General features: G+C 41.2%; 1 protein-coding gene across 3 annotated transcripts in view; it reads left to right on the top strand.

Moving 5' to 3' along the window:
* The window catches only part of FLT1 (fms related receptor tyrosine kinase 1), a 116,077-nt gene that overhangs the window by 32,966 nt on the left and 58,215 nt on the right, over positions 1 to 24,896 (top strand). For all 3 annotated transcript variants that reach the window (XM_075742083.1, XM_075742082.1, XM_075742084.1), the window contains exons 5-11: positions 203 to 365; positions 453 to 589; positions 2,104 to 2,278; positions 4,271 to 4,388; positions 6,427 to 6,596; positions 7,007 to 7,166; positions 22,600 to 22,714. In XM_075742083.1, the coding sequence (XP_075598198.1) occupies positions 203 to 365; positions 453 to 589; positions 2,104 to 2,278; positions 4,271 to 4,388; positions 6,427 to 6,596; positions 7,007 to 7,166; positions 22,600 to 22,714 (1,038 nt within the window). The remainder of the gene's footprint in view (positions 1 to 202; positions 366 to 452; positions 590 to 2,103; positions 2,279 to 4,270; positions 4,389 to 6,426; positions 6,597 to 7,006; positions 7,167 to 22,599; positions 22,715 to 24,896) is intronic.

Consider the following 24,896-nt stretch of genomic DNA (forward strand, 5'->3'; position numbering starts at 1 on the left):
CTCACATTCTTCACCCAGATTTTTCCTCTATTTTGTGTTGAAAATGTGGCTTGAAAAAATCTGCATAATTAAATGTCATCCTTTCTACTTTGATTGGCATTTTTTTAGGATTTGTTTTCCCCATTCCTTTTTATTAGGCTGCTTTGATTAGAAAGTGGCACGAGGATGAGTTGTTTTTATGATGCGTGTTTGACACTTCCAGATTCCACGAGAAACCCTAATTCCTGATGGCAAGACAATAATCTGGGACAGCATGAAAGGCTTCAGAATACCTAAGGCAACCTACAAATTCATAGGGCTCCTGAGCTGCGAGACAACTGTGGGTGGACACAAGTATAGCACAAAGTACCTAACACACCGAGAAAGTAAGTACCGTTGTCCGCTCCCCGTCTTTCAGAAAGCACTCTGCCCTGGTGACGCTATTCACTTTTCTTTCTCTCCATCACGTGCAGCCAACACAATTTTTGATGTTCAGTTAAGCACCCCGCGTCTTGTCAAGTTGCTGAAAGGAGACAGCCTGGCAATTAACTGCACTGTCACCGCAGCCTGGAACACCAGAGTCCAGATGATGTGGACTTACCCTGGAGAGGTGAGTGCTGTGGTTGAAATGATAGAACCCGGGGGTTTCCCACAGATTGTGCTGCATCCCAGGAGGAATTTTGCCTTGAAATGCTTGCCGTGGTTCACATTCCATCATTTTGACCCTTGCTGACATGTCTTTAAAGGTTTCTTTTTTTCTTTCTGGTGCTTAATTGAATAAGTAAACATGTTTACACAATGTACTCTGGTTATATTGCATAATTGCGAGCGAATGCTAGAATTGTTTCATCCCTGGGAGCTTCTTTTTGACCTGGAGAAATGGTAGAAATTTATCACCGAGTCCCAGGCAGGGGCTCTCTCTGGTGACAAGAAGAGTTTTCAGTGAGGCTATCTTTCTCAACACATTCATTTCAAACACTGGCAGACAGTCAGGCACCCGACTCGAGCATGTTTAGAAAAGATATTTTGATTTAACTAGCCCAAATCTCATTTGTTAAGTGTCACATGAACAGTCCTCTTGTTTTGACAACTACAGGAATGATCTTGAATGTGCTTCTCCTCCCCCCACATTGGGAGCATCCTCATAAATATTTGTCGCTTACAGAATAACTGCCAGGGAGTCCGTGTAAAGCTGATAAGAAATTTGACATTAGTTTAAGGTTTACAACTCCCATTCCTTTCATGTCAGTTTGATTTATGCTGGTGATTCAAGTCAAGATCATTCATTATGTCACTCATTGTGCCTAATCACAAGCTGAAATTATGATTACATTATATAGGGGAGATCAGTGCAATCATTTCTTGCATACTGTAGCCATTTTCCCTGGCATTTTTGTCACCTCAGAAATAAACAACTTAGCAACAAGAAATGGTCCAAATATATTATGTTGCTCATTGCTGTCTTACCAAGCCCTAGCCGGGCACCGCACTTGTGAAATTCTGCTTTGTTTTTATTTGGATGGTAACTGAAGGGTGCTCAGTGTTTATAAGACACCAACGATGTCCTGGGTTAAATAAACTTTGAGGCCAAAGGCTAAGGGGGAGTTGCAGGAAATAACTCCTCAGACTCACATTATCTTCAGTTCCACCCTGTTATTCCCTTGCCAAATCTAGTCCCTTTTCCATCTATAGCATTTCCAGAATTCTCCCCTTCTTGTGTTAATGCCCTCTTCTACATCTGCTGCCTATGGACACTGAATCCAGACACCGAATTATATACCAGTGACTCTAGGGATTTTTATGAGCAATCTTGGAGAAGACACAATGGGGAGTTTGGCATGTTGGTATGGCAGGTCATACAGAAGGAATGATCTTCATCTGGAAAGAACTGATGTGGATGCTATTACAACTTTGGTGAAGATAGGAATGAATTGCCATATAATGTTACTTTGAATTTTTATTGTTCACTCTCTGGAAACATTAGACATGTTTTGCATGTCTGTGCTGTACAGAGGGATCTGGGTTTTTTTATTAAGGTATGGTGGCAGTACAGTAAAATAAAAATCTTAATAATAATGAAAATTGGTTTGATTAACTCTTTCTTGCTCATTTTTGCTTTTATAGGCAAGGAGGAGAGGTTCTGTAACACAACGCATAGACCAGAAGAACACAGAAGCCAATATTTTTTACAGTATCCTCGTTGTTGATAAAGTGCGTGATATTGATAAAGGCCAGTACACCTGCCACGTGAAGAGCGGGCCATCAATTAAAGCTGTTAACACAACAGTCATTGTTTATGGTAAGAAATATTGCAGATTTGTAGAATACTGAATGCTCACGTACCAAGTTCAGTCATATGATAGCTTGACACAAAGTGAAAGTGAATTTATTTATTTATTTGTGCATTTGTTTATGTATCACTTTAGCATGTTCATCACTGGTGGAAAAAGGAGGGAGACCAGAGACAATATGTGCCTTTTCTTCCATGACTGTTTTGTATTGTTGGCAGAAGACATGTCAATGTTCAGTTTGATCACTCTTGTCTGCTAAGTACTATGATGACCCTGTCTTCAGTCAGTTCTGGCAGAAGCAATCAGTTAAACTGTAGTTTGGGGGGGTGGGGGCAGAAGGGGAAAAAAGGTACAAGCTGAATTTAAACAGAAGAATTCCACTTCCTCTTCTGTAGTACTTGTTTATTGTTTCCTATGAAAAATTAAGAAGAAATAAATACACTCACTCTCCATGGAGCAGGTAGCTGCTAGACCATTCAAAAACTGAAAGAAGCACAAAATAATGCAACTCATTAATGTGGTTTTACAGTCAGAGCTTTAAACCAGTTCCCTATGGTCTGCCGGGGCTTCATGTGGGATGTGGAAATCCATTGTGTTGTTTCAAGCTTATGTGAATTAGGACTTTGGTGGAATGGGACTCCACAAGCAGCTACCTTCTTTGTGGCATCCTGTTACAATCAGGACTACCCAGGATCTTGGCAACATCATTGGTATTAATGACCGAGTGGTTGGCAGGTGTCCTCTACAACAGATGAGTCATGGTCAGAATATTGATTTGTTCTATCTTTTCAGTGGTCTATCTTTTCTCTCGCATCTGGAAGTATGGGCTAAGCACTAGATGATGGTATTCTTAGACAATATTTCAGTCCATGCTCTCTGTTTAAACCTTGGACTAGGAACATAAGATGAATCATGATAGCAACTTCTTATATTCTTGAACAGTCTGAAACTATCAGAAACTGAGTTTTAGATTAAAATTAAACTCAGAGAAGCTAGAACTGTTGACGCTAGCCTGTAAACTCTTATTTACATAAGCAGCTCCATCTATGGGATACCCATATTAGAAAGAGCCTGTGTGAATAAGGGTTTGCAGAATCAGGGTTGTATCTCTAATTATAACTTCGCTTGTGTAATTAAACTACTGATTTGTCTTGTGCATGTTATTTTCAATGTACATGGCAAGTGAGATTAAATATTGCACTTGTTTAATAGATATCCAACATCTTGATGCAGTCCATAATGTAAATATTGCACCATAGGTACTATTAAAAGGATACTCAAACAATTTTTCATGTTTTGAAAGTTTTATTTTACTTAAGTGCATTTTAGGGGGAAAAAAAGTTTTTTCAATATATTGTATGAATATTCTGTTTTATTGCCTTTGGTTAAACCCATCAGCTTGCCAGAGAGTTTGAAATATGGGGCAGTACAACTGGGAAAGAATGAATTCCAGCAGGTTGAGATTGTTCCAATGAAGTGATAGAGATTTGTTTGTTTGATGAAACAGCTGTTTACCAACGATACAGAAAATTTCTGCCTTCTCCTTTCCTGTTTCTCTGAAAGTCCTTTAAATGCTCCCTGGCAGAATATTTTCTTTTGGAACATTTATTTGATTCTTGGCCTTTAGGGGTGGAATGGTCATCTGCTCATCTAGTTCAGCTTCCCATGTACCACAAACCACCTTATCTCTCTTGTGTTGAAAGCAGTGCCTTTTTTTTTTTTTTGACTGAAGCACAATATGAAATTTGGCTAGAGCGTATCTTCTCCAGGCAGATTCATGGCCTGGGAACTGTTTCTCAGTTTCCTGAATATTTGTGGTATTCTTCTCTGTATTTTTGAGATCTTTAGGAGGTTAGGTTTTATTCTTGCTGTTGTCATGTGGGAACACCAAAATTGTTAAAGATCATTTTAATCTGGATTTCTGTTCTCTTTAGTAGGTCAATTGATTTTGCAGGCTGAAAAATCCATAATATAGGTGCACTCTTTTTCTTTTCTTTAAGATAAAATGTTCATTAATTTGAAACGTCGAAGAAAAACTGCGCTGGAAGCTGTAGCTGGAAGAAAATCCTATCGTTTGTCAATGAAAGTGAAGGCATTTCCCTCTCCAGAGGTTATATGGTAGGACAACAGTTACTTCCACATATGAACATTGGACCTCTTCTTAGATAAAAAATAGTATCTTGGTAAAATATTCAGATAAAACCCCTTGAAATGGCAACAAACTGGAGACAATACTGTTGTGGAGTTTTATTGGAAGTTTCAGGGTTGTCCTGGGTTTTAACAACTTATGAGAACATTGTCTTCATTTTTCAAGTGCAAAAAAGGCAGTCTGGAAAGTTCAAAGCTCAGATCCTCAAATATGTTAGACATGTCTCCCCTTGAAATCAATGGACACTCTGCAGCTAAATAGCTCTACCAACCTTGACTGAAGTTTTGCATCCAGCTTCACTCAGACCTAGATATGAGACCTGAACTTGCTTTTCAGACAGTAGGAGAAAGAAAAGGCGGCTTCCATTAAAATGATTGACTGAGCTATACAGGCATGCACTATTAGAAAAGCAATGGACGTTGGTTTTATTATATGGTGATCTGCAGGTTGTAGATCTACTTTAGTTACTAGAGCTTTCACTGTGGCTCATGTATACTGTGCTAAGAAATCTTTTGAACAGTTTTTCATATTAACCCAAACCACTTTTACATAAAACAATGTTATCTATTAATGATCTCAAGTTGGGTGTTTTGGTGTGGGGTTTTTTTTTTTTTGTTTGTTTAAATCATTTTAAATACCAGTAGCTCTGGCTCAATTCATTGCACTTTAACAAAGGGTCTATGACAAGACTGATTAAGAAAACAAACCATACATACATGAACAGTGAGAGTTCATGTTACTCACAGCCAGAAATTACTTTTGCTCCAAACATTTTGTTTTGTTTTACAAAACCCTTACATTTATAGCTGCAAATGGAAAATTAAGGGGCAAAAGTGAAGCTGATGCTAGCCATTTATACAGTATTTTCTGTTTCTTTATTGGTTGGGCTTGTTGGCTATACATATAGATAAAATACTTCTAAAATACAAAAAAAAAAATAAATCCATTTACACAGGAATTTTTATTTGGTTTGGTTTTTTTGTTTGGTTGGTTTTTATTTATCATTCTGAGGTTGGTCAAACACTGGATCAAGTAGCACAGAGAGACTATGGAGTCTCCATCCTTGGAGATATTCAAAACCAGGCTGAAAATGGTCTTGGGCAACCTGCTGACCTTGCTTTGACCAGGGGGTTGGACTAGGTGATCTCCAGAGGCTGTTTCAGCCTCAACTATTTTGTGGTTCTGTAAAATACGGATACAGTGAAATGCTTAAATCCATAGTCCTTAGATCCAATTTTTAGTGCTCCTCTAATAACTGTAAGAGTTTTCTGTAAATACTTACTAAAATCTGTGAATCATTTTAATCAAGTCCATCATCAAAGTGAAACTCTGTTGCACTCTTCTACTAACATCATGTCAGCCTTCATACAACCTACCAATATGTGCTTTATGCTGTATTTTAGACTTTGAAGAAAAATGTTGTGGTGCTTTGGGAATCTGTGTGTAAGCAACAGTTAGTACTTTCTATGTTGATTTTCTGTTATCTTTAAAAAACACTCACTTGATAGCAGGATATCTGATTCTTAAGTGCTTATCTAATCTACTTACTCTTCCTCTTCCTAAAATCACAGCTGTGCTTAGGCTACTGTAATACTTTGTCCCAGGATGTATTCTGAGGTCATAAAGAAATGGTCAGTGCTGGATGACACAACCTCTATTTGTGTGAATGACTCAGCCAAAATGGTTGTCTTCTAGACTAAATGGCAGCACAAGCATGGAAAACTGGAATCTTCAGAGGCAGAGTGGCAATTTTCAGCAACTCTCAAATACTATCGAGCCCTGTCAGATCTTCATCAATTTTAATGTATAGAATGGTATTCTCCAAAGTGCTTTATAAATATCAGCAATCTTATTTGTAAGGGAAGGATAAGCCTCTGGTAAACAGAATCTAAGACTGTAAACTCAATCCTTGCCCAAAGATAGAGAAATGTTGTGAAATGAAATAACACAGGCACTTTAAGCAACATTCCTTTTCAAAATTTTGATTTCTGGAATTCTTTTAAACAGGTTAAAAGATGGGCTACCTGCTGCTGAAAAGTGTGCCCGGTACATGGTTAAAGACTATTCGTTAATCATCAAGGACGTTGCTGAGGAAGATGCTGGAAACTACACTATAATATTGAGCATACGGCAGTGGAACTTGTCTAAGAATCTTACAGTCACTCTTACAGTAAATGGTAAGTTTACAACATGTTCCCATGCTTCTCCTGAAAGTGTAAATGCTAAATTTTCACTGAGCTAGATTTTCATTGATCTTGCACAGTTCAGGTCATTGTGGGTTTTCTTACTGACTTTCATGGACCCAAATCCAAGCCCCATAGGCAGGGTGACAGACCCATCTTGGAATAAAAAGACGAACAGTGGTTTTCTTTGAAAGTTTTCTGTCTTCCGCAGTCACATACTTGTTCCTGATGACTTAAATGTGTTACTAACTGCTCATCTGACTTGACTTAAGCCTGCTGTTTTCCTTTGTTCTCCTGGGGATTTTTCTTATTACTTATCCTGCAGGAATGTAGTATTTTCATGATCATGAAATACATTGAAAATGAGATGGTTTTAATTACTTTCCAATTTTCACCCTTTACAGTGAAACCCCAGATATACGAAAATGCCGTGTCATCATTCCCTGATCCCAATCTGTATTTATTGAGCAGCAAACAAGTGCTGACGTGCACCGCGTATGGTATTCCTCAGCCTAAAATTACGTGGATGTGGTACCCCTGTAGACAAAACCATTCTAAAACAAGGTAGGACAGCTTCCTTACTTCTATTTAGCATGTCTTCCCTTACTATTACATTTAAATATTTACTTGTTTACAAGAATAAAGCTTTCCATGACCATTGCCTAGTAAGTAGAGTTTGTATACTATTAATCAATGTATTTTTTAGTAAACATGTAGGCATGCACAATATAAATTTTTTCTGCATCAGTATTTGAATATGGAGGGCAGAGTTGTTATTTTGTATTGCTACTTAGGTTTATTTACAGTTCACTGTTATTCACGCACAGAATGTCCAGAGGCAATAGTTGCTTCTTAATTTTTATGAGGGAAGCCTTGCAGACAACATCTTGCAAAGTTCACACGCTTTCTCATAGAGGAGATTTCCATGTTTTCCTCTGTGCTTTCTTCCATGCACAGGGATTCCCCTGTGTGGCTTCTTTTGAAATTCAACAGAAATAATCTTAAACAGTTTTTCCATTATGAAGGTCAATTCTCTGTCATGATACATTGACTCATAGAATCAGTTCAGCAAGCCAAATGTGCCCAGCATTCTCCAGACGATATTTCGACAGGGTGAAATACAAAAGTCACCATACAAGCTTACTTGATGCTGATGTGGTGCTTAACTAATCCTCTTTTATATTGAAGCTTTCTCTCTGTTTCTTACAATTACAAGTTTATGTGTTGACTCATTTATCCAAAGCTCTTCCCGAATCACGAAATCTGACACATCTTAATGTTTAACACTCAACCTCCACAAGGGCATTAGCATTAAGCTACCATCGGAGCGTTCAAACACGCAAGGTATTTGGATCACAGCACAACAAAGACATGTAAAAACCCAACAAAAGTTTAGGAACCAACATTTTCTCAGTTTCAGTTGAAGTTAATCATTTTACATAGGATTTAACTTCTTTAATGATTTCATAGAATTGAGGTTTACTGCCAATCCAGCCAAACGTTTAAGCACATGCTTAACTGCAGGGATACAAGATGCCTCATTCAATTAAATGACAACATCTTATTTCAAATTAAGGGTGCTTGCGGGTGATCACTGATCACAAGGGTGCCTTGTGATCAGTGAGAGACAGTGGTCAGCACTTCCTAGAAGCACACATAGTTTTTCCAGTTATGCCTTGCTTTGGGATTATGCAAATGGATGGCTTTCTGTGCCCTTCTCGCCAAGAGGTGGCACTAGCAATCTCTCCTTTTGCCAGAATAGGTATAACCTGAAATTCTCCTTTTCGAGGACAGGTGAGGACTGCATTTGCTCTATCTGTTATGTTACCTTTGAAGGGCAAGTCGCAAAATTCTGAATATTAATTTATTTTTGCTTATAGGTGCAAGGTGTAAGAGAAAATAAATCACATCATCTTTTAAGTAGAGAAACCCTGTGAAAGGCATGTGTGAAAATTTTCGATCTTTTAGTTTCTTTCAAGTGTTTATACATCTATGCATGCTCTGGATTGAAATCAGAGTGTGGCACTGATAAAACTGTTGGTTCTTCTTTGGGAGTTGAGGTGGGGCTCGTCCATTGTAAATATTTCCTTCTGTTAACAAGCACAGATCCGCACTACAGCACAGGAGAGCATGTCATCAGAAATAGAAATTAATATCCGCAAGCAGGTGTTTAATAATGTGCTAAACTGTAGACTCAATTGAATGCTAATTAGAAGTGTGTTTGAGCAGGTGATCAAAGGAGAAATGTAACAATTTGGCTCTGTTACAAGGTTGTTTCCAGACTTGCTTCCAAGTTGCCTTCATAATTGTTCTGTGACTATTCTCTTTAACCCCCTCCCCTTCCTTCTCCTTTAAATGCTCATTGAAGAAGTAGCCTGGAGAGCACCATTTTTAATGCTTTGCCTAAGAGGAGTGGAATGACTCCCTCTGAATAATATGGTGACAATTAACTATCACAGAAAGGCACAAATACCTGGATAATTACTTTTGTCTCCTGCTCCAGGAAGGGAGCAGAGTGGACTACATGGCCAGCTGGCATGACTTGCTCAGGCTGATGTTTGTACGCCTTCAGGTGTTCTCCCTGAAGAACTGGAGAACCCTTTAATCCCACCTATTTCACTATACTTTCCTCTCTGTGTGCAGGGAGGTTTGCCTGAACAACAGATTTAAGGTGTGTGTACCTTGTGCAGCAAATAAAAAATGTATCTTATTCTGGCATTACAGCATTTCTTTGGATTTACCTGCCCAATGTTAGGTTTCTAATGCTAAAATACTACTCTGAGCTCCAGTGGTGCCTGTTTCTGTGCACAGATGTACCTTGTACCTTAACAGTAAACTGTAAGGGTTTATCAGCTTGTTCAGCGTATGGCAATAGGGATTCTCATCGAGTTTCTGAGTCCTGTCCCATGCCATGGGACAGGGCACACACTCCGAATAAAAAGATACTGTTGCTGCAAGGACCTTGCAGAGCACAGATCTGTTTGCTTCAAGATTTATATATATGCTTAACTTTACATCACTTGAGTACTATCACTGCAAGCTGGCGAATGACACACAGTGCATAAATTAGATGGCTTTATTTTTGAAGAACTGTTGCCTATGGGCTCCTTAATAGAAACCATTAGGTTATGTGGCTGCTTCTTTCAATGTCTGTTCCAGACAGTATTTATGTTTCAAAAATATACAAATACCTCAGTGGATTCCATTGCTTTTAAATAAAATGCAGATATATTCTAATGCTTTGTGATTAATACAATCAATTTGCATAACTCTCCTCTCTACATCATTCAGGCCAGTAACAGGAGGCTAGCCAAATTAAATGGTTTCCATGGTTTCCTGGTAGCAAATTGAAAAACAAGCAAACAAACAAACAAAACACCCAAACACACACACACAAACAAACCAAAACCCAATCCAACTGTAAAATTGCTCAACAAATTTGACTTTTTGGAATATGGAAAGATCAATGTAATTAAAATTCCTTTTTCTTTACTTTCTGTTAAAATTACTTTGCTTAAACTAACTCTATTGTCATTAAGTTGCTAGCTAGCTAGCTAACTAGATGGATAGGTGGAAAGATTCTCTTCCAATGTTCACCTCAGCAAGGAAACATAGAAGAGTCAAGAAAAAAATGTCGGGAGAAAAAAAATATTTGGGGTTTTTTTAAAGTTTATGCAGAGCTAGTAAATTCAGAGATGTCAGGCAAAAGACAGTAGAAGATGCAATGAGAGTTAAAATAAAATGCAATTAAAAAAAAAATATTAGTCTCTCTTAAATGACCAAGAAACTTCTTTTCCAGTGCTATCTTTCTCCAGCTTACTCTGTTGCTCTATGGCAGAGACACACATTCCCAGGCTGGGCAGCCCCCAGTTGCTCAATGGATACAGCAGAAGACAGCCTGTGGGACACTTGTCCTGCAGTGTTCATCAGCCTCCTTGGCCTGTTTCCTACCACCCTGGCATTGTTCTTTCTGGCCTTGTTTTTGCTCATGTTGGGTTGTCGGTAGAGGGGCAGCCAGTGGCAGGGCTTGCCGGGGTCTTCGGAGCCAGCCAGGCTGGGTTCCACCTAAAAATCATCAGCTTTAAGGCTGTAGAATGAGCATCTGCACGCCGGGAACATGCTTGATGTTAATGGTTCTTGACCTGAATCTCTTCAGCAGATTTGTGTTTATCTTAAACTGGTCTGGCAGAAATTGCCAAGAAAGGCACGTGGGATGTTGATACTGCTCTGCGGAAGCACTGGTTTCCTCCGCGGTTGTGCAGTGTCGTTTGGGGGCAGTTTCTCTTTCTGGACATTTCCATGTGGGCAGTTCAAAACAGATCTTCATTGTGCTCTGCCCAAAGTTTGACCAACTGGCCCTTCAGAAACTGCAAATGGATGCAACACTGAAATTTTACTTTGGGTGTTCCAGCTCTCCCACCACCTCGCTGCCTCCCTCTCTCCTTGAGCTACCAGTTTTGTTTAGTCTCAAACCTAATAGCAGATTATTATTTTACAACCCTGCTGTTACGTCAGCCTGCGTTTTCTTTTGGCTTTTGGTTTTTTTCTCTGTGTCTGTGTGCATGAGGGATAGAGAAACATGACAGTATTGTGGAGATGCCTGCAAAAACAAAGTCATTGGAAAAACTGGTGCCTGATTCTCTGCCCCTTTGGCTATAGTGTCAGGATACAAACACTTCTTGGTGGTAAAACCACCTGATGATTGCGAATGAAGGGGCTGAATACCTGAAGTTGAGGACAGAAATGGGCAGCAGGGACCAGGCGGGGGTGTGTGTGCAGCAATGCCTAAGCTGATGCTGCTGCCAAAGAGTCAATCTGGAAACCACGATGTTTGTAGCGCTCTGATGTGGGTCCATGCTCCTCAGTGGAATCACTACTGGTTTAAGAGAGTGATGAGAAGGGAATATTACCTCCCTTTGAAGCTTGTCTGCAGTGTGAAGGTAGGGTCACATGAATGATTTTCTACAGAAATAGCTCTCCAGCACTGCACAGGGAGGAAGAGGAATGTGTCATGGATCTCAGCAAGGCAAAAATCAGAGGTTTTCCTTGAAACCTCTGCAAAGAAATAGAACGCCTGAAACTACAATAATGAAAGTACACGGCCAGGCTCTCACCAGCTTCAGTGAAAGAGGAGGCAGGCCATGTGTGCATAGCAGTCTAATTGCATTTCTGCATTGTTTATGTCAGCGTATTAATAAGGGATTGAAAGGCAGAATCATTAGGATGTGCTCAGATAGATTATCAGGGAAACCAAATTTGGAACATCAGTGAGGTATGTAAAATGAACAAGTAAAGAACAAATGTTAATTGTACTTAATTAGAAATGTACTGAACCACCCAAATTTAATTGTTGGATGTCTGCAAACATTGATGCCCATTAGTTTGTCCACAGCGACTGGTTTTGTTCCCCATGCCACCTTCTATTTTCAGGAAGGGGAAGTCTGAGTCCTTAGAGCTGGTAAAAGTAGGTCAGATGCCATTAATAAACAGGTAGTTCAAAAATGCCTTTGTTTAATTTGACATGTGGCCAGATCCTCGGCTCTAGATTCACACTGACTGAGGATCTGGCTGGTGGCCTTTCTGCCTTCCACTCTCTATTACAAGAAAATCCTCTTACAGTGGTCTAGTAATGTAAAGGTACTTAAACGGGTACATGAAAAAATATGCTAGCTACTCCCTTATTTTGCCATGGTTGGGGAAATAGATCAGCATAGGTAAAAATTAGACCCTGTGTTCTTCACATATCTTTCAAAAAATGCAGAGGAACAGACCTGGGTGTACATTGCAGCAGCGTGCACTTGCAGAGGATTTGAAGTCAAACAAATAGAGAAGTGAAATAGCATCTGATCTGCTTCAGCCTGAACAAGCAATGTGCTGAAGCATCTCATTCTGCACTTCCACTGTGAGCCAGAAGTCAGTCCTCTGAAAACAGCTAGCAGGACTGTATCCTTGTCCTCAGGCAGTATTTTGGAAATTTTTTAATATTATATTTATAAAATGCCATATGAATCAGACCTGGCATATACATATGGATAAATAAGCTTGACAAATACATGCTATACACTGAGTACAGTTAGCCCCAGTCTGATCTCAGGGTAACACTGTGAATGCCCTGATTAACTTATTCTACAAGCTGGAAATGGTTTCACTATGGGTCTTAGCTGAGCCAGAAGCTTAAGCTTTCAAATTTAGCTATTGCTAGTTTTCAAATCACTTTAAACCAAAGTTTTCCAAGTCTATTTCCAAAATGTTCTCAACAAATGCGTTATGTTGCCCAAGTAATTTTTTCCAATTGGTCATTGATCAAACCTAAAACATAAGGACTGTAGTAACACCCAGATGGTCAGGAGTGCTGACCATCATACTTTTCATACTTTCACCCTCGCTCTCCTATCTTTTTTTTTCACTTGCTGTTCCTTGGGTGTTTTTCCTCTTGTTACCTTCAGAAGATGGTCTCTTGGCTTTACTAAGGACAGTCTGACACCCAGTCTTAAGGGAAAATACATAAGGGTCATGCAGGCAGTTGGATGTCGTTGCTTGATCTTTTACTCACTGTGGCCCGGCCCATAGAAACCAAAGCGTGTGACAGGCTGTACGTGGGGACTGCACGTCGTGAGCGAGGTCCCGCACGCTGGCGGTGTCCAAGCCAGTGGGACGTCTAAGCCCATAGCCAGAAACCTGCTCCTGTGCTAGCAGGGGCTCTTGGCCAAAGGAAGGCACCAGGTCAAACTCTGTGTATGCTTAGGAGTGATTATGAATGGAGTACTATTACTGGAACGAGTACACCTTTTACAAAAATATACAAACTTTAGTTAGCATCCTTTTTCCTTTTACGTGTAAGCCTTTCAAAAAGCCTTTGCAGAAGACTTTGAACAGATATGATGTATGAGGTAAGATTATGCTCATTAAAAATATTCAGTTAAAAAATAGAAAACAGAGGTTAAGAGGGAACAGTCCGTTCTTGCAGCGTAGGGAGGCGACCAGCGAAGTTTTTTAGGAGCTGGTGCTGGGCTCTGTACTTGTCAACATGTTCAGAAATAACCTGGAAAAGGTGGTAAGGAGGTGACAGAGTTTGCTGATGATACAAAGTTATTCAGATTTGTAAGAATGAGGGCTGATTGCAAAGCAATGCAGAACTATATGAATCTGGGTATTTGAGTGATAAAGTGGCAGATGAAATTCACTGAAGATAAATGTGTGTGATGTACATAGGAAAAAACAGTCTGACTTTCACACGTAAAATGTAAGTGTAAAAAGGCTGTACGTGTAAAAAGGCTGTTGGCTGATCATTACTACCACAAAGAGAGATCTGAGCACTGTGATACACAGGTTTGTGAAAGCGATCACAATCACAAGCAGCTCAAAAAGCAAATCAAGTGTTAGGAATTACCAGGAAACAAATAAAAAACAAAATAGAGAACACCATGATAACTCCATGTAAATCCGAAAATTACCAACACCTTTTATACTATGAGCATTTTTGATCCTTTCATCTCAAAGGATGCAGGCAAACTGGAAGGCACACCAGGAGGGGCAACAAAAAAGGATCAAAGGAATTTCAGGGAATGAGAGGAATGTGTGAGGGATGAGTGAGGAGGGGAGGTCAAGGCTCTGTAGACCAAAAAAGAGGTGGCTTGGGGGGGGGGTGTGTGGGGGCACTACACAATAGAGATCTACAGACTTGTGAAGGACACAGATGTCTGAGTATCAGTTGTGTATGACTTTTCCAGGTCAAAGTAGGAGCCATTAAAGGAAGTCAGGAGTAGCGCAATTCAGAACAGAAAAAGGAGATGGCTCTTCATCTGTGAAACTCCTTGCTGGAGGATTTTGGGGGTTTGAAAAGTTTGCACAGAGTCTTGGAAGAGAAATCCACTGAAGTGTAGAAATTACCTCTGTCGTGGGAAGTTCTTGAGCTGATAATAATTGGTGACTTGGGGGAGTATTAGGAGGAAGTATCTGAAGTTAGTCCTGCTCTTACTCATCCCCAACCATCTGCTTATGGTCATTGTTGAGACAGGATATGGGGTAGATGGATCTTTGGTCTTATATCCATGTCTGTCAGTATTTTCTCTTCCTGTTTTCCCTCTAATCAACTCCCCTCTCTCCTTAAAAATGTTTCCCTCCATTCTTTCTCATCCCTTCCTTGTTTTCTGCCTGCACTTCCAGTCCCTCACTCCAGTCAGCCCAGAGTTGCTCTCAGACCCCTACTTGCAGTGAAGCTGAAAACAAACCATCTTGAAAAACACAACCTCAGCGCAGCAATAGCTCTTTCAGCTCCTCCACTGAACACTGGAAAATGGAAAAGGTGTCAGTTGTGCTTCCAACTTGTCAGCAAGGCAGGGGCTTTTAAGGATTGCATAAATAGATTAGTGAAGAATTACTCTAGTGGAGGGTGTCCCTGCCCACAGGGGGGGTTGGAACTAGATGATCTATAAGTTCCCTTCTAGCCCAAACCATTCTATGATTCTGTGACTCTTTTCTAGAGCCAAGAGGATCCAGTCAGGACAGCAAAGAAAAGGAAGAGAATTTCAGCATTATGAGAAGGAAGGTGTTGGGCATACCTGGATCTTGGAAGGCTATAGATGTGAGGTTATGTCTAGAAGTCAAGTGAGCTGTTAGGGTTGACTTCTGCATGGAAAATAACTTATGCCGGAAGGGTCTGAACAATATCTTGGACTTCATATATAGGGAGCTTATTTGGAAACAGAAGAAATAGAGAGTAGGAGTGGACATTGCATGTAGAGATTTCATAGTCTTTCCCTTTAGGTTTCTGACTGCTCAACCAAATCAGAAAAAACCTCTTCCTTTCAGTACAACACAGACTATTAAAATAAAACACTTTTTCCCACAAAGAAGTTCTAGGTGCTTGTGGAAACCTCATGCTTTGAGTGATAGGTCTGTAGTTCCAGCCAACATTCAGTTCCTCTGTGGAGGACATGATTGGGACTCTCAGAGAGAGAAAGTGGAGGCTGAGTCACAGCGACCACATGGGAGACGGGAGTGATTACAGTCTAGCAAAGGAGGCAGACAAGAAGGAAGGAAGGAAGGATTGGCTGAAATGTGATGGTATTCTATGTCCATGAAGAATGTTTAGCGGTGTGAAGCAGGAAACAGAGGGTCAATAAGCAAAATATATTTATCTGATAACCCATTCAAGGTGAGAAAATTTCAGGTCAACTCAGGATGTGCAAAAAACTGAAAAAGTACTTTCAAATGCTGTTATGTTCCCTGATGGCCAGGGGTCTTAAGTACTGGCAAGAAAGTTGGAAGCAAAATGTGGTTTTCAGTGACCATCAGATTCAGATATTTGCATTATTTGTTGTGAATAGCTGATGTTGCATGATTCTCAAGTGTGCAGATGTAGAAGTGATTTTTTTCCTGTGGAAATGTGAGCATGGGCTGATGAAGGGTGGGATAGATAAGGCTGATGTTGATCTTACTGCTTCTTTTGAGGTAGTTCAGTCAGCTTTCTGTGGTAGTGTACTGGGGTAGTTAAGGGCAAGCCATAATGTTTGGAAAGGATGACTGTGAAGGGGAAACACTATTCATTTATCTGGTCGCATGTAGATAACAGCAGGAAAGGCAGTGTGCAGTTGTCAAAAACTTTCTTTTTCCATAGAGCTATGGTGATGTGCAACAAGACCATGAATGCCACATACCCTACTGTTTTCAAAGATGCTCACCAGGAGGATGAGGCATTCAGGACATTGGGGATCTCCCCTATAGAAAGCATTTTGCCTCTAAGTATTCCCCTCAATGGGGACACAGAGCATGCTACAAAACAGAAAACAACTCAGTCCTCACTCTGGCAACTGAGCAGTTCACCAGGGCCCCAACCCAGCCTAATGCATTGAGGCCACTGAGAAATCCTCCAGCCACTCTGCGGCTCAGCAGTGAGTAACTTCTCAGCACAGCTAACAGTCTCCAGTGTACTTGATCACATGTCCGCTCCCATGCTGGAGACCGAGGTGAGGAGTGGCGATGGAGGGCTGCTGTTCTCTGGGAGTCCTGGGTGTGTCTGAAGTGAGATGGTCTGGTGACGTTCCATCTGTTCTTGATGAGCTAGCGTTGACACTGCAGTGGGCACAAACAGGGACCAGTGACAGTGAGAGCAGAGAAGCGAAGGGCTGAAGAATGAGACGTGCAGAGGAGGAACCTGCACCAGTCTCACCAGGACTTCTTGTTTGGCATTCCTTGCTAAGCTCCTAAATAAATAAAAACAAACAAACTACAATATAGGATGTAAACTGTATCCAATTCCTACTATTTGTATAAGATTTCCTCCTAGCCCCACTAACCCATGTATTCCGTGTGAGTGTGTGTATCGGGGAAGGTGCTCAGGATGAAGTCCCAACTGGGTTGCAGCTTTGCTGCTGAATGTGGTGGGGCTGGCATTTCAACCTCTAGCCAATTATTTTTGACCTAGAGCGGGAATGCTTGGACCATAGCTTCTTAATGGACAAGCGCATTATAGTGTTACAGCCAAAGCTTGCAGAGCACGCTGGCGAGGGACCAGCACATGGTTCTCCCCCTCCACCCCCGTTAAGCAGGTTTCACAACCTGTGCATGCTCCCTGCTACTCTTTTCCCTCTCTGTTTCCTGCCTCAAATCGACGCAATATTCCCCAGGACACGTGGCTATGCCCGCCCCATGCTACCAATCGCATGACGCTGGACGTCAAGGCGTGGAGCAGGCAAGGCCCATGTCATTCAGATTATTTTTTTTTTATAGCTTCCAAGTGGAAAACAGTTCCTATATATTCTTTCTAATTCCAGGAATTTCCACAGTTCCTGTCTTAGTGTCGTCACCACCGCCTCTTGAAAGGTGTGAGTCAGCCGAACTTGAATTTGTAATAATGTTGCACCGATGCTGCTAGGAATTGATTGCTGCCCTAAAAAAAGGATAGATGCTGAGAAAAACATTGTGCCTGCTGTTAATCACTCTCAAAAACGGTCACCATCAGTGACAGGATGGCTTCCTCTTGCTCCTAGTACTGGTCCAATTGCCAAATACTACCTCAGTAAACAAGAGTGTGATTGAGGCTGCCAGGGGCTTTGCCAAGAGGAATGCTTACCAAATTGAATGGATGTTACAGGAGGGAAACATTGCAATGGCCTCTGGCATCACACAGGAGCGCTCGGGAGGAAGGAGCTGGGAAGATGAGAAAACAGAAGATGAGTATTTTTCCAAGTGATATGGGGATCGAGGCTCTTCCAATGGTATTTGTCGCTGTAATACTTGAACTGCAAATTGCAGAACTGCCTCCAAGATGGGGAAGAAGATGTGTCTGGAAACAAGATGGGTCTAGGGCTTTCCTTTAGGACTGTCTATCATACAGAGAGTCAAATCTGTGTGGTGAATATGTAGACAAATCCTTTACCTCAGCTCCTATGCTCCGCTATAAACCACTGGGGTGACAACAAAACCACTTTTTTTCTGCGATTAGTAGGACTTTTGCTTGGAGCTGGTTAGATTAGGCAGGACTTTAGCTTGGAGCTGGTTTGTAGTTTGATTTCAGTGAAATACATCAAGATGACATGAAGTACACTCTTACCCTGGAAACTTTTCCCCGTCGATAGTTATAAATATACCACGCTATTGTGCTTGGCATGCTTGTATGCTAATAGAGGTGAGGGCTCTGAAACTCATTAGGAAAGGGAGCGGGCTGCAGAGCGGAGTGAGGACAGTGTGAAGCTAAGGTTGATAACCATGGCCTTGTCCAGAATAGGCCATGGGAGTTTTCTTATCTCACTTTGGCAGGAGGTGCTGCTAGCTTCCTGTGCGAAATCAGGAGCATATGCTGCTTTCCTCTTGTTGTTTGGCTTCCTCCGCTACACAAGACGGTTCCCAGCACTGTGATTATCTTTGCATCTTCAAACATGGCACACTCTGCTTCCTCAAGGGCTTGATGTATTCTTGAGAAGCAGGCTGGCTCCCCTCCCCCGGCCACTTCTCTAGGGCCTCCGCCGGTGCCAGCTCTGCACATCACGGACCTTTTATAGAGCTGAACTTACTTCTGGTTGCATAAACCTCTTCCCAGCCCTTCCAGAGAAGTGTAAATTCCCAAAGCGAAGGGCAGCGAGCAGGTCTGCTGGCAGAGCTCGCCCCGAACCGCAGGCAGCCGGGCAGGCAGCGCGTGCTGCCAGCTTCCCCTGGCCCCCAGCACCGGCAGAGCCGCTCTCGCCCCTCCTTCCCCCTGCACTGGGCTTCTCTTGAAACCCGCGGGAAAATTAACAGCTTCTGTTTTTACAAAGGGATAGCCTATTTCTCAGGCTGTCGACACAAAGGACGAAGCGTGCCTGTGCGTGTGGGTGTGTGTGCGTGCACACAGGGAACGCGCATGCGAGCACGCACGCAGGCACATGGAAAAAACTACTTAGGGAATGAGAAACCTGATTGCTCTGCTTCTCCCAGTGCTCGCCTGAGACAGCAGAGCCTGATTACTTTGCTCTGAGGTTGCATTATGTTTGCAGACGCACATTTGTACACACATCCCCTTAGCGTTTATTATATAGCATCTCTACACGTGCATAGTTGCAGCCACAGAGTAGGGACGTGGAAGGATCTGCAGGGAAACAGGTGTAAGAAGTGCTTAGAAATGTGCTGGCAGATATCAGGTTGTTTATCAATCTCTGTGCACACTGTGTGCTTTTTCATTAACCTGGCGGTAACCCTGCTGCAAGCTTTCCTGAAGATGCAAAGCAGTGAGGCTCATCCCACAACAAAACATTTCAGGAATTCATGCGCTCTGGAGATATCTGGAGTAAGATTCAGATATCCAAAATTCAGTGGGATTTCCCTGCAAATGCAGACAGTTCTTGCTACAAATAGGATACCCCTGGTATTTTACCGAGCAGCTAGTTTGAAGTAACTTGTAATTTCTTTATAAAACACGAAGATATGTAGCTGATGTTATCTGAGGACACACACAATGAAACATCAATTGAATTAACGGGAAGATGATTGTGTATTTTGGTCCCAGCCAGAGTAAATTTTTATATTTTCATTTTTGTCTCTTTCTTTCCAAGCATCTGTACTTAACACAAACATTTGGTTTGATGACTACATCTAAGTTCAGCAGAGCCTTTTCTCTTTCTGTTGCAAAATACCTGCTGTTAGGCGCTAAAGTCAGGTTAGGAGGCAGGACTTGTAATTACTCCCACTTGTCCCTTCCCCATCTCTACCCAATGCTGCTGGCTGAAGTAGTGGCTTCACGTGGCACCCCTGGCAGCAGCAACAGGAAGGACGACCAAGTACTAACCCGAGTAACCAGCTCAGGAGACCAGAGGTGGCTCATGTTCTCTGTCCCTAAGCTGCGTTAGTGTATTTGAGGTTAAAGTGAGAGCATTTGGCAGCTGAGGAGAGAAAGCATCTGGTTCTGCCTCCAAGGGATGAGTCTGAGTCTTGTCCTAGACTTTGCCTGGCAGCCACACTGCAACTGATTTGTAAACGTTTGCTGATCCAGCAGACCGTGGAGCCGAAGTGGCGCGTACGAGAGTACTCACATCTCCTGCTGTGTACTGTGGGATGTTGGATAGTGTATTCTCAGCTTGATTTTGACTCCTTTTTTATTAAAACCATGGACAACAGCTATTAAGTGTATTTGATTTTCTACTATAATTGCATTAGCATTGTAATCAGCAGTTTGGAGAAAATATGGTATGTGAAGTCAGTAGAGTTCACATATGTGTCTCCAGGGCTAATATTTCATCTAGTGTTTTACATGTGTTTTTCTTGTTATTGTGATGTTATTGTAATTATGATGGTGGTTTGTATTATGGTATTAATGAGTAATCAGCACCCCATTGTGCTAAGCATCAACAAAGACATAACACTGTCCTCATCCCTTACACATTGCAACCTAAATATATACAGTCTTTTTCAAGGAATTTTGAGGAAGAGTATAGTAATAACTAAGCCTGGAGGCTCCAGAGCTGCAAGAAAGGAGATAGGAGATGCCTTTCAGAGCTGCACAAGTAGTTTCTGAATATGCATTGTACCTTCTTTCTGTCCTTTACCAAAATATGTGTCTCTGTAAGGTCTTTTATAGTAAAGAGCACAAATTTTCCACATAGAAACATAAATTCATTCTGGAAGATTTCCACCTGTTTGAAAGGACAAAAATTAAAAAAAAAAAAAAAAAAAATTAATGTGGATGAAATGAGATTTTGGAGTCTCTGTCTTCCTATACAGAGATTGCCAGAATATCCAGTCACAGGGATGTGCCTTTGATATTGCCTGTTTGTGTGCCTACAGTACTGGCATCATGAAATAAGTTCTGATACCTGCTATGGCACGGGAATGTTATCAGCTTACCATGTTATCATCTCTTCTGTGTTCTAGTCTTGTTACGGAACTGCATTTCTTAAAGTATTAAATGTGCAAAGTAAATGGTATCTACCTTTCTGAACAATTTTTAACCATTTTTTCCCATCTGAATGCATCAACTGTCTTAATGCAGCTGTCTTTCATCCACCCTAGCCTCAATCATGTACTAGAAGTTGGCTTTTAAACCAGAGTCTGCAATAAATGGTTGCGTAGGTAGGGCTTTCTTGCCATGCTATTGCTCCCTGTCCTCTCTCCATGCATGAATGACCATGGCCTGCTCCTGATTTCAGCTTCTTCAGCTCACTGAGCCTCTCAATGCATGTTAAGAAATTTGGGCAGACAATCATATATCTGTGCTAATGATGACAGCCCAAGTTAGTTTACATATCATCATGTCTTTAAGCTGTAATATCAGCTAAGACACTAGCCAGTTTGACGCAAAGCTGCACAATTAAAAACAAGCATGTAAAGTTAGTGTACCAGTGATATTATAAACAACACAAAGTTTAAGCAAACTGCACAGTTAGCTGAAGGGAAATGAACCTCGTACTTTGGTCAGGATTGCATCACATGCCATTATCCAGTCACTGGGCTTTAAAGGTCATTTCTCCAAACAACTGATATACATGTCAGAACTATTTGATTACAGATACTACGGTCGTTATCTTTCAAATCCATGGAAGATCAAAGGAACGTATCTTATTTGAAAGAGCTTGACCCTGCTGAAGGGTTAAGCTCTACTGTTGAAGCTGGAATTGAACAAGCAACAAGTAAACTTTGGATGAAAAGCAAAACTAGATATCCTCAAAGAAGAAAGGGGACAGAAAACATTTAAGAAGCATTCCAATGTGTTTATTTCCATGTGTAGCAAATTAGGCTTTGGGAAACAAATTAGCTCTTCCATGACCACACCTGAATGTTCTGATTAGAAGCCAATTTGTTGCATAAGGCAAAAACATTTTTTCCCTGAGATTTCCATTCATTAACATGTCTTTGATTATTTCAGATTAAATGAACATTTAAATCCCTTTGGCAATTAGGTATAGGCTTGTTTAACTTTGTTTTATGAATTTGCAGGATTATAGTTATTTTTACTGTGTGCCTTGTAATCACTGAATCCCAGTATTTGTATGTTGCCATTTTGTAAACTGAACTGAAGAAAACATTCAGAAATGAGAACTTGCATAATTTTTCATGATATCAAAAAGAACCTTCACATAGTGAAATGGCATCCAATACATTACAGAATAGATCTTGAAACAAATATAACTTGTCTTGAAATTAAGGCTCAAAATAATACGAACTCATGTGTGAAGCCAAGTCTGAACCATAACAATGGCTGAAAACAGGAACATTGGAAGTGACATGTTGGTCTTTCACAGCCCTATAATTAGGCTGAGATTGTAAATTCTGACCTCCCAGGCACAGTGGGTTAAATGTTAACACTGACTCCAGAGAGCTAATATTCAAGGAGGGGCTGTAGAAGTGGATCCAATCATCAGACTCCAAACCTCCAGATTTTATGAAAAGTAACTGTACTTGCCTGTTCATCGCAGCACCTGCAGTTTCCCTGACTGATCACTGTTTCCAGAAGAATTGTTTTGTTTTATGTGTTGAATGTTTCAGTCTATGACCAAATCTACAAAACTTCAATTTTCGTTGTCTTCAGGCATGGCTTTTGCTCTTACACCGAAGGATCTTTCGTCCTGAAAGCTGGCAGCAACATAGGAAACAGGATCCAGAGCATCACTGAGCGAACGGCTGTAATAGAGGGCAAAAATAAGGTATGATTCCTAGGAGCAGATAACCTTTCTGTGTGACAGCATGTGTTGAAAAGGCACTGTAAGATGCTATTGAGGTTACAGTAAAGCAGACAGTATTTTTATATTGTTTAGATTTGAAGAGCTGCATACATGCAAATAACTTCCATACTTGGTATTTATCTGCTGAGACGTAGAGATGTACTTATTTCTGCATGCAGTCGTGTTAAGGTAAGTAAGTGACATGCCAGCAGAATGTATCAGTGGGATTCACCACATCTGCTTTCTTAGAGCTGGTCAGTAGTATCTTGGGGCACCTCAGGAGCACAGGGGCAGGGTTCCAGGCCATCTTTGCTTCATTTTGTGACATTACACAATTTCCTGTTGTTTTTTCTACGAGAATTAAACAATTTATTCTCATTAGAGACTTTATTCACAGATGTGGTCCTAGATTATTAGATGACCAGGTCTTTTCTTGCAATAAAAAGTTTAAAGGGCCAAATGAATCCAGATTACAGAAGCAAAGAAAGATCTCAGTCAGAGACAGCATGGTGGGATTCATCCCAGCTGCATTAACTATTTGAATGTTAAGTGCCTAGTCCAAGTCAAGCATCCCTTTATGGGCCATGGGGAGATGCAGGCATTTCTGAATGATGAGTAGGCCTGTCATGTGTTGGTGCCTACTGTGGAAGAGAAAGCCAATGAGACTAGCTTGCCAAGGGCCATGGAGGATTCTCCATCAGTTAAAACCTTTAAATCAAGACAGTTTCCTAAAGGATGCCCTAGATTAACTGCACTTCCCTGCGTTAGCCATGAGGCTGATTTGGTGTGGTTGGGTAGCCTGTGCTATGGAGGAGCTCGGGAGAAGATGCACAATGCCATGCCACTGTCACAGCATCTGGTTTCACAAACTGGTTTGATTTGTGGCAGCAATGGCTGAAGAGATTATACATTTTACAGTCTACCTTATTCTAGGCCTGTCATTTCTAAGGACACTGAAATGATTTTTGTAACTCTAAAGGCACCAGGGATATAGGTCTCCTTTCCTTGATGGCTGCCTTCAGTCTTCTGCATGTGAAAATGGATATAAACTGCAACTACTCTCATGTTAGGGCCCTTTCACACACCGCAGAATAAATAGGGCTTTGTGTGCAGCCAAGAATCAGGCCTGGGACTGCATTTTCTCCTGCTGTTGTATTATTTAGAAAGTACCACAGGTGTTCGTGGCACCGTTCCAGCGCATGGGAACGGGCTGGATCCCAGTGAGGCATTTGCTCTATTTAGCTGGTCACCTCTACGTGCTTAAAGATCAAGGCAAAGATGGGAGAAAACAGCTTCCTAGGGGAGACTATCATAGGAAAGCACATGAAAACTGAGACATAAGGAGGGCTTTGAAGGAGGAAAGGGAAATAATTTCAGGCACAGGAAGACACAATCTATTCCAAAGGGGGAATGATGAACAAAAGATGATGAGAATCAGTTATTCTCCAGAAGGCATCTAGCCATGCTATGGGTGAAGTCTTACCTGCTCACAGGGGGCAGAAGGAGCTGTCTAACAACCAGACCTCATTCTCATTCTGTGCCATGCATTTTGGAGACAGCGGAAGAGGAGTGGCTGAAATGTCAAAGCAACTTCCAGTCAACAGCAAATAAATTCCTCCCTGGAGGAAGATGCTAATAATGGGTCCTTGCAGGAGAACTCCAGGTTTTGTTTGAAGTCTTTGGCAAACAGCCCTTTTTAAAAAATGTGCCCAGAAATGAACCAAGGAATGGTCTCTGCATGTGTTACATGGAAAGTTTTGCAGTGAAACTCAGTGGTTCTCCTTGGTATTCCTTCTCTTCATGCTGTTTAGTTCCAACTAAGAAAGGTCTACCTTGCATTGCTTTATTCCTCCTGGTCCCTATGGGGAAGGGGAGGTTAGTGAAACAATCTCTTTGCTCAAGCTTTCTCACAGATTTTCTAAGGTTTCTTAATTTCTGCTGCTCTTCCATAGCTTTTCAAGCACAGCTGGATTGCTATTGTAAGTAGCAAATGCTCTCTAAGCCTGGTTTCCTGGCCAAGCTGTGAGTTGCATGATTTGTGCACACACAGCTGCTCTAGAGCATCCAGGATTATTTTTTTTTTTTTTTTTTTTCCATGGGAGTCTATAGCTTTTCACTCTTTGCAGTCCAAGAGTCATTCTTGGTCTCCCAGAGCAAATTCAAA

The sequence above is a fragment of the Balearica regulorum genome, chromosome 1, assembly GCF_011004875.1.
Source record: "Balearica regulorum gibbericeps isolate bBalReg1 chromosome 1, bBalReg1.pri, whole genome shotgun sequence".
Classification (NCBI taxonomy): Eukaryota; Metazoa; Chordata; class Aves; order Gruiformes; family Gruidae; genus Balearica; species Balearica regulorum.